This window comes from Chiloscyllium plagiosum, chromosome 12, assembly GCF_004010195.1.
Source record: "Chiloscyllium plagiosum isolate BGI_BamShark_2017 chromosome 12, ASM401019v2, whole genome shotgun sequence".
NCBI lineage: Eukaryota > Metazoa > Chordata > Chondrichthyes > Orectolobiformes > Hemiscylliidae > Chiloscyllium > Chiloscyllium plagiosum.
In genome coordinates, this window is record NC_057721.1 from 85,895,689 (window position 1) to 85,905,690 (window position 10,002).

Sequence of the window (10,002 nt, forward strand, 5' to 3'; positions counted from 1 at the left end):
AGAACAAATAAATAAATCCCTATCCCCACCCCCCAAGATAATATTAAACAGTAAGGTAAAAAACAAGGGGGGGATATAAATCGGAGTGGGGGAAAGGCAAACCAACGTCCATTATCTCTTACAATTTATCTAAGAGAGTCCAAGAATTCCTTAGCCTTTTCCGGCGATCCGAAGTTATATACGGATCCTTCATGGTTAAAGCGTAGCGTCGCTGGGTAGCGTAAGGAGTACTGAATATTTAAGTGGAGAAAGTGAGGTCTGCAGATGCTGGAGATCAGAGCTGGAAATGTGTTGCTGGAAAAGCGCAGCAGGTCAGGCAGCATCCAGGGAACAGGAGAATCGACGTTTCGGGCATAAGCCCTTCTTCAGGGATATTTAAGTCCCTTAAACACTTCTTCGGCTCGTCGAATGCCTTCCTCTTTCGGACCAGAGCTGGGGAAAAGTCCTGGAATAACATGATCTTGGATCTTTTATAGATCATAGCTCGGGGGTCTTTTCCAAGATTTCTAGAGGCTTCTAGGAGTATCTGCCTCTTCCTATAGCTCTGCAGCTGGAACAGGACCGGGCGTGGGCGCTGGTTCGAGCCGGGCCCACGTATTGCGACCCGTAGGCCCAATCCACCCTTACCTGGCCTGATCCAGCTTCCAGATTTAAAAGCTGTGGAAGCCACTGCTGGAGGAACGCTGTAAGCTGGCCTCCCTCTTCCCGGTCGGGAAGGCCCAGCAAACGAATATTATCGAGGTCGTCAATGTAATTCTCTAAGGTCCGGACTCGCTGTTCGAGAGTCCGGACCCGACCCACGGCCGATTGCGCTGTAGTTTCGGAGGTCGCGGCCTTTAGCTCCGCCCCTCCGACTCGGCGCTCGATTTCTTTAATGTCTCGGTCGTGCTTCTGCAGCGCGGCCGAGAGTGAGTCCCATTGATTTCGGGACTCTTCGATAAAAGGGTCGATCTTCGCATTGAGTTTGGAGATGATTTCCACGAGGCTCGCCACCGTGAGTAAGTCCCCCGGGGCGGCTGTGGACACCTCTGCTGCAGCTGGAGAGGGTGGGGGAGGGGCTCCTGCTCGCTGAGAGCTGCAAGCTCCCTTCCCTTTGGTCATTTTTACTGAAGAATAAATTGCTTAAATTTAATACTAAGCAACTAATTAAATTAAACAGCTATTTTAAATGATTTGGTGAGTGTGGTGGGGGTGGGTGACCCACTTTGCCCAAGTCTTGGGAGGAGCACTGTAGACTCAGACTTGCTGGGTCGCCGCCATCTTGGATCCCCCTACCTCTTCACTTTAATGAGCTCTTCTTTCATGTCCTCAGAATTCCCCTGAATCTGTGGTTCATTGTTTACTGAGGTTGACAATGAGGAGATGTGTTTATAGAAATTACACAGAATCCCTACAGTGATGATAGAACCCTTAAAGTGTGGAAACAGGCCATTTGGCCCAACAAGTCCACACCAACCCTCCGAAGAGTATCCTTCCCAGACCCATTCCCCTACCCTATTAGTCTACATTTACCCCTGAATAATGCACCTAACCAACACATACTTGAACACTCTGGGTAATTTAGCATGGCCCGCACATCTTTAGAATATGGCAGTAAACCAGAGCACCCAGAGGAAACCCACACAGACACGGGGAGAATGTGCAAACTCCACACAGTCACCCAAGGTTGGAATCGATCCTGGGTCCCTGGCACCGTGAGGCAGCAGTGCTAACCACTGAGCCACTAGCCACCGTACCACCCTAAATTTTACTGCTGAAACTCTGATCAATTCTTCAAGATGACTCCCCTGTTCACCTCCATCTGTCCAACAGCCTCCATTTAAAGTGCCTCTTGAGATGTAGTCATCAGAGCATTTAATTCTGGAGGCTTCCAATTCTCTAATATGTTGCTATGGTGATTCTGAGGTACTTAGACACTGGAAAAGAGCAGAATATTGTGTAAAACAAATGGATTGTCAAGTGAGCACAGCTCAGTGTTGCAGGCGCTGTGTGTGTGTTTGTGTCTCTGTGTCTGTGCCTCTGTGTGTGTGTCTGTGTGTGTGTCTGTGCCTCTGTGTCTGTGTGTGTGTGTGGGGGTGGGGGGGGGGGGGGGTGGTCAGCTCAGACTGGCTCGTTCTCACCCTTGGGACTGTTGTTAAACAGTGAGAGAGCAGGTTGACTGCTGGGCTCCAGAGGATCTCAGTTTGGAATCTCCATCACACCGCGAGCTGTGTCCCTTACAGGCTCAGCAGGAGAGGAATGGGATCAGCATCATCCACACACCGCTCCAAAGCGATTTTCCTGGATATTGGTGACAACCGCACACAGAAGGTACTGTCACTCACTGACCAGACACAGCCCTTTCCACACGGCTTTCCAGACTGAAACATTCCCAGCTGGAAATCCCATTCAGTTCATCCAAATACGATAAAGGCAAGGATTGGAAAAGCTAGTATTACAGATTCCAGGAAAAAAACAGAGCTTCCTGTTCAGCTCAAAATGACCCTGAGGCACCACCTCCCAAACCAGGAGGATCTGACTTCACTTTGTGATCTTCAGATCCAGAAACTCAGGGACTGCGTTAGGGGGAGAGAGAGAGAGAGAGAGGATAACAGCCAGGGTTCCTGCTCCTGATCCCTGCCAAGGGATGCTTGGTTGGAATTTATGGGCATGGTGCCTCTGGATGGCGTGGTGTTTTCTGGGCTGGGCTGGGCCGGGATAGGCTGGGCTGAGCAAGGCTAGGCTGGGCTGGGCTGAGCTGGGATAGGCTGGGCTGAGCAGGGCTAGGCTAGGCTGGGCTGAGCTGAGCTGGGCTGGGCTGGTCTGGGCCGGGATGGGCTGGTCTGGGCCGGGATGGGCTGGGCTGGGCCGGGCTAGGCTGGGCTAAGCTGGGCTAAGCTGAGCGAGGCTGGGCTGGGCTGGGGCGAGGCTGGGCCTCGCTGGGCTGGGCTGGGCTGAGCTAGGCCAGGCTAGGCTGGGCTGAGCTAGGCCGGGCTAGGCTGGGCTGAGCTTGGCTAGGCTGAGCTAGGCTGGGCTGGGCTAGGCTAGAATGGGCCGGGCTGTGCTAGGCTGGGCTGGGCTAAGCTGGGCTAGGCAGGGCTGAGCTGGGATAGGCAGGGCTGGGCTACACGAGGCTGGGCTGGGCAGGGCTACGCTGAGCTGGGCTGGGCTAAGCTGGGCTGGGCTGGGCTACGCTGGGATGGGCTACGCTGAGCTGGGCTAGGCTGGGCTAGGCTGGGCTGAGTTGGGCTGGGCTGGGCTGGGCTGGGCTGAGTTGGGCTGGGCTGGGCTGGGCTGGGCTGAGCTGAGCTAGGTCGGGCTGGGCTGGGCCGGGACAGATTGGGCTGGGCAGGGATAGGCTGGGCTGAGCTGGGCTGGGCCGGGATGGGCTGGGATGGGCTGGGATGGGCCGGGATGGGCTGGGCTGGGCTGGGCCGGGCCGGGCTGGGCTGAGCTGGGCTAAGGTGAGCGAGGCCGGGCTGGGCTGGGCCGGGCTGGGCCGAGCTAGGCCGGGCTAGGCTGGGCTGAGCTGGGCTGGGCCGGGATGGGCTGGGATGGGCCGGGATGGGCTGGGCTGGGCCGGGATGGGCTGGGCCGGGCCGGGCTGGGCCGGGCCGGGCTGGGCTGAGCTGGGCTAAGGTGAGCGAGGCCGGGCTGGGCTGGGACTCGCTGGGCCGGGCTGGGCCGAGCTAGGCCGGGCTAGGCTGGGCTGAGCTTGGTTAGGCTGGGCTGGGCTAGGCTAGAATGGGCCGGGCTGTGCTAGGCTGGGCTGGGCTACACGGGGCTGGGCTGGGCTACACGGGGCTGGGCTGGGCTACACAGGGCTGGGCTGGGTTGGGCTACGCTGGGATAGGCTGGGCTAAGCTGGGCTGAGCTGGGCTGGGCTAGGCTGTGCTACGCTGAGCTGAGCTAGGTCGGGCTGGGCTGGGCTGGGACAGATTGGGCTGGGCAGGGATAGGCTGGGCTGAGCCGGGCTGGGCTGGTCTGGGCCGGGCTGAGCTAGGCCGGGCTGGGATGGGCTGGGCCGGGCTGGGCTGATCTAGGCCGGGCTGGGCTGGGCTACGCTAGGCTGGGCTGAGCTGGGATAGGCTGGTCTGAGCAGGGCTAGGCTGGGCTGAGCTGGGCTGGGCTGAGCTGGGCTAGGCTGGGCTGGGACTGGCTGGGTGGGGCTGAACTGGGCTAGGCTGAGCTGGGCTGGGCTGGGATAGGCTAGTCTGGGCCGGGCTGGGAGAAAGTGAGGTCTGCAGATGCTGGAGATCAGAGCTGAAAATGTGTTGCTGGAAAAGCGCAGCAGGAGAGGCAGCATCCAGGGAACAGGAGAATCGACGTTTCGGGCATAAGCCCTTCTTCAGGAATCTGAGCTGGGATAGGCTGGGCTGAGCTGGGTTGGGCTGTGCTGGGCTGGGCTTCGCTGAGCTAGGCCGGGCTGAGCTGGGCTGAGTTAGGCAGGGCTGGGCTAGGCTGGGGCTTCGCTGGGCTGGTGCTACACTGGGCTCGGCTAGGCTGGGCTGAGCTAGGCTAGGCTGGGCTGGGCAGAGCTGGGCAGGGCTGGGCTAGGCGGGGTTGGGCTAGGCGGGGCTGGGCTAGGCGGGGCTGGGCTAGGCGGGGTTGGGCTAGGCGGGGCTGGACTAGGCGGGGCTAGGCAGGGCTGGGCTGGGCTTGGCAGGGCTGGGCTATGCTGGGCTAGGCTGGGCTGGGCTAGACTGGGCTGGTTTAGGCTGAGCTGGGCTGGGCTAGGCTGAGCTAGGCCGGGCTGGGACTGGCTGGGCGGGGCTGAGCTGGGCTAGGCTGAGCTGGACTGGGCTAGTCTGGGCTGAGCTGTGCTTGGTTGGGCTGAGCTGGGATAGGAGAAAGTGAGGTCTGCAGATGCTGGAGATCAGAGCTGAAAATGTGTTGCTGGAAAAGCGCAGCAGGTCAGGCAGCATCCAAGGAGCAGGAGAATCGACGTTTCGGGCATAAGACCTTCTTCAGGAATCTGAGCTGGGCTAGGCTAGGCTGGGCTGAGCTAGGCAGGGCTGGGGTGGGCTGGGCTACGCTGAGCTGGGCTGGGCTACGCTGGGCTGGGCCTGGCTGAGCTGAGCTGGGATAGGCTGAGCAGGGCAGGGCTGAGCTGAGCTGGGATAGGCTGAGCAGGGCAGGGCTGGGCTGAGCTGGGATAGGCTGGGCTGGGCTGGGCTGAGCTGAGATAGGCTAGGCTGGGCTGAGCTGAGCAGGGCAGGGCTGGGCTGAGCTGAGCTGGGATAGGCTGGGCTGGGCTGAGCTAGGCTAGGCTGGGGCTTCGCTGGGCTGGGGCTTCGCTGGGCTGGGGCTATGCTGGGCTGGGGCTATGCTGGGCTGGGCTATGCTGGGCTGGGCTGGGCTGGGCTAGGCTAGGCTGGGCTGGGCTGGGCTAGGATGGGGTGGGATGGGCTACGATGAGCTGGGCTGGGCTTCGCTGAGCTGGGCTGGGCTTCGCTGAGCTGGGCTGGGCTACGCTGGGCTGGGCTGGGCTGAGCTGGGATAGGTTGGGCTAGGCTGGGCTGGGTTAGTCTGGGCTGGGCTAGGCTGGGCTGGGCTGGGCTACGCTGAGATGGGATGGACTGGGCTGGGCAGGGGCTACGCTGGGCTGGGCTAGTCTGGTCTGAGCTGGGCTAGGCTGGGCTGGGGCTATGCTGGGCTTACGCTGGGCTTGGCTGGGCTAGTCTGGGCTGAGCTGGGCTGGGCTGGGCTAGGCTGGGCTGGGCTGGGCTGGGCTAGGCTGGGCTGAGCTAGGCTGGGCTGGGCTGGGCTGAGTTGTTAATTATCCTGGTGACAGTGTAATGAAGCAGGCAGTGTGCGCTGGGTGCTGATCTTGTCTCTCTCTCTCTGAGGGACACGGAATCTCACAGCTCCTGGTCTTATCTGTAACAATTTGTCTGAACTGAGCTCTGTTCCTTTTCATTGGGACCACAACCTGACCCTTGTGGCTCCCCTCTCTGCGTTTGTGGTTACTGATTCTGCCCCACCGTGCTCTCTCTCCCCTGTGTCCCCTCCTCCTGTTCCACTTGGTGCAGTAAAGGTAATGCTGAGGATTTTGGATTGTGTAACTGTGGTGATCAGCTGAGCAGCTTTTACTGTCACTGCTTCTCTTTGACACAGGTCATTTTCAGCAAATACTGCAGCCCCAGTGATATTCGAGAGTTACTGTGCAGCACCACAGGATTGGCTCGGTAAGAACCACACTCACCAGAGTCAGACTCTCACAGGAGAGAACACACTGAAATAGAGAGTAAAAGAACATTTCAAATTCACTTTCGATATTGGCACAGGATTAGATACAGAGTAAAGCTCCCTCTACGCTGTCCCCATCAAACACTCCCAGGGTGGGATAGCACAGGATTAGGTACAGAGTAAAGCTCCCTCTACACTGTCCCCCCATCAAACACTCCCAGGACAGGGACAGCACGGGATTAGATACAGAGTAAAGCTCCCTCTACACTGTCCCCATCAAACACTCCCAGGGTGGGATTGCACAGGATTAGATACAGAGTAAAGCTCCCTCTACACTGTCCCCATCAAACACTCCCAGGACAGGGACAGCACGGGGTTAGATACAGAGTAAAGCTCCCTCTACACTGTCCCCATCAAACACTCCCAGGATGGGATAGCACAGGATTAGATACAGAGTAAAGCTCCCTCTACACTGTCCCCATCAAACACTCCCAGGGTGGGATAGCACAGGATTAGACACAGAGTGAAAGTCTCTCCACACCGTCAATGAGATCATGGCAGATATGATAATCCTTAACTCCATTTGTCCTACCTTTTCCCCATAGTCCTTGATTCCTTTCCTGATTACAAATCTGTCTGTCTCAGCCTACTGCAGTAAAGAATGCTGCAGATTCTCTCCCCTCAGAGAGAAGAAATTCCTCCCCATCTCTGTCTTCATAACATTACAGAGGCAGAGCAAAGTGCACAGAATGTTGTAAGAGACAGATCTGCAAATCCTGGCAGTGTTGCTCTGGGGCTATGTCATACTCCAGTGAAAACTAGACTGTAATGCCATCACAAATTGCTGGTGAGTGTTTAAAGATTCTGTAGGTTAGTCAGTGAGGAATGCTTTTATATTGATTGAGTTTGTGATCGCTGTGGGGGATGGATGTGGGGTCAAAGTTAAGTTAATATGTGTAAACTGAAGTTTTAAATTGATGACCAACTTCTTGAGAGTTCACCATCAGCTTGTGTTCCAGTTCCAGTTCAATCCCCACTAGTTGCTGAAGCTCAGGGTTCTGAGTCTTGTGACTGTATTTCAGGAGCTCTGCGATTTCTCTGCTGGATTCCGACAACGCGATCATCTCCATTGATCCAACGATGCCGCCAAATACAGCCAGGCAAGTGTATCCACCTGAGCCCTGTCTCCTGAGCTTTCGTAATTCGTCATCACTCTCTGAATCATCTCACTCTGACCTTCTTTGACCAATCAGCCTTGGTTCAGGAAGGTCAGTCTAACAGCCCCAACACGTCTAGCAGGATTTGCCCTCCATCTGTCCACAGACGCTGAGCTTTTCCAGCAATTTCTGTTTTTGTGTCTGATTTTACAGCATCCACAGTTCTTTCAGCCTAACAGGCTGAGTGTCTGTTTGGAGAGAAAATGAGGTCTGCAGATGCTGGAGATCAGAGATGGAAATGTGTTGCTGGAGAAGCGCAGCAGGTCAGGCAGCATCTAGGGAACAGGAGAATCGACGTTTCGGGCATTAGCCCTTCTTCAGGAATGAGTGTCTGTTTGTAAATCCTCCCAATGGCAGATCCCTGCTCCAGCAGCGGGAGTGAGGGGGGGTGTGGGCGGGGAGGTGAGAACATGGGAGCATCTACAGCACATGATCTGTCACATGACCATAGCTAGACTCCCTGAGTGATCTGGAACACACCAACACTAACCTACTCTCTGCTCAAGACAACTTCTTGCTAATGCTCCTTGTGGCATGTGAATGTGTCTCAACGGTGTCCCATTCTGAACCAACTCTGTCTCTGTGTTTCAGCTCTCCATACAGAGTTGTTGCTCTGACTGGTGCTCAGTTATCAGGTAAGATGATCAGCTTTGTACCTGCAATTCTCTCTGTAGAACAGGCCCTTAAGCAGGGAAGTTACTTCCTGATTGTTGCTGTGTATTCTGAAATGAGTGAGCATGTGTTACTCTGAGTGAGTGTGTGTTAGTCCAGCTGAGTATTTGTTAGTCTGAGTGAGTGTGCACAATCATCGAATCTCAGAATTGTTATTTTGCATTAGGAGGATATTTGGCCCATCGTGTCCACACTGGCTATCGAATGAGCATTTTCCTGCTTTCTCCCCACGTCCCTGAATATTGATTCAATTTAAAATGTCATCCAATACCCTCATGAATACCTCAGTTGAACCTGCCTCCACCGTATTTCCATTCCCTAACTACTCACTGTGTGAGAAAGGTATTTTTCTCATTATCACCTTTGCCTCTTATGCATATCACTGTAAACCTATTCCCTCTTTTCCTGTTCCTTTACAAACAGGAACAGCTTCTCCCTATCTACCCTATCCAGCCCGTTTATGATCTTGGAAACCTCACTCAACCTTCTTCTCTTCACCAAGAAAGTTAAAAATCACACAACACCAGGTTATAGTCCAGCAGGTTTATTTGAAAGTGCTACCTTAACAGTCCCATGTTGTTCAATCTATCTTCATCACTGAAGTTTCTCATCCCTGGAACCATTCTTGTGAATCACTTCTGCACTCTCTCCAATCCATTCATATCTTTGCTGTAATGTGGCATCCACAACATAAGCAACACTCAGCTGAGGCTTAACAAGGGTCTGGTACAATTTCAGCATCACCTCCCTGCTCTTGTACTCTATAGCTCCTTAATAAAGACAAGGGCACTGTGTGCTTTGTTAACTGCTTTCCCTGTCCTCCCACCTTCAATGATCTCTGCACATATACGCCCTGCTCCCCCTGCTTCTGCAGCCCCTTTAGAATTGTATCTTCTGTTTTATATTGTCTCTCAATGTTCTTCCTTCTGAAGTACATCACCTCATGTTTCTCTGCATTAAAATTCATATGCCACCTACCCACCTGCTCCACCAACCTGTTGTTGGCCTTTTGAGTTCCACACTCAGTTCATAATTCTTCCAATTTTTGTGTTATGTACAGATTTTGAGATTTTCCCTTGCACTCCAAGATCCAGATCACTAATATATATCAGGAAAATCAAGGGTCCCAAAGGTGACTCTAAGGGAACTCCACTACAAAACTTCCTCCAGCCAGAAAAATATCCATTGAATCTGACTCTGTTCCCTATCACTCGGTCAATGTTGGATCCATGCTGCTACTGTCCCGTTACACCATTGCGTATAACTCTTCTCAGTTTTCTCCTGTTACACGGCGCTGTATCAAAAGCTTTCTGGAAACCAGGGTACACCACATCCACAGTGTTACCCTCATCGACCCTTTCTGTTACCTCTATAAAAAATGCCAACATTAATTAACTTTGAAGTAACTCTGAATGAGTATGTGCTACTCTTTCACATTGGAAGAGTATCTTCAGAAAATAGTAATCACTGTATTTTGGGGTCACTCTGTCTAGGGGTCACTGTATTTGAGGGCTGTAGTTTTGAGGGAGGGGTAACCATGGAGATGGTTTTAGGTGGGGATTTGGGGGGGAGTTTGGGGTGTGGTTTGGGGAGAGTGAGGATGGTGAATGTAAGTCAGTCTGGGTTGGTCACTGTCATAGCTATAGACATTCTCCATTTACAACTTCCTGTTGCAGAGAAAGACGAAGTTTTCCAGAACGTTCTAGCTCAAGTTGCAGAGCAGTTTTCCAGGTACAGTGTTTTCCAGTTTTCCAGGTAAATTTCCTGACTGTGACAGTGTTCATCACCAGGAACAAGAGATTGTCACAGAATCAATGTCTCTCTCTTTCAGGGCTTTCAAAATCAACGAACTAAAATCCGAAGTTACAAACCGCCTCAGCATTCTGGAGAAACGTGTGGAATGTACGTATTGGGAAGGGAGGAGGGGGAGAGGGAGAGGGAGGGG

At 54.0% G+C, this 10,002-nt stretch overlaps 1 protein-coding gene across 1 annotated transcript in view; it reads left to right on the forward strand.

The window, feature by feature from the left end:
• Window positions 1-2,101: 2,101 nt before the first annotated feature.
• LOC122554865 (high affinity cGMP-specific 3',5'-cyclic phosphodiesterase 9A-like) overlaps window positions 2,102-10,002 on the forward strand; it is a 48,820-nt gene continuing 40,919 nt past the window's right edge. The window contains exons 1-8 of the mRNA XM_043700212.1: window positions 2,102-2,310; window positions 2,413-2,527; window positions 5,829-6,016; window positions 6,097-6,167; window positions 7,251-7,328; window positions 7,977-8,020; window positions 9,734-9,788; window positions 9,889-9,963. Coding sequence (XP_043556147.1) covers window positions 2,239-2,310; window positions 2,413-2,527; window positions 5,829-6,016; window positions 6,097-6,167; window positions 7,251-7,328; window positions 7,977-8,020; window positions 9,734-9,788; window positions 9,889-9,963 — 698 coding nt within the window. The 5' untranslated portion in view covers window positions 2,102-2,238. The remainder of the gene's footprint in view (window positions 2,311-2,412; window positions 2,528-5,828; window positions 6,017-6,096; window positions 6,168-7,250; window positions 7,329-7,976; window positions 8,021-9,733; window positions 9,789-9,888; window positions 9,964-10,002) is intronic.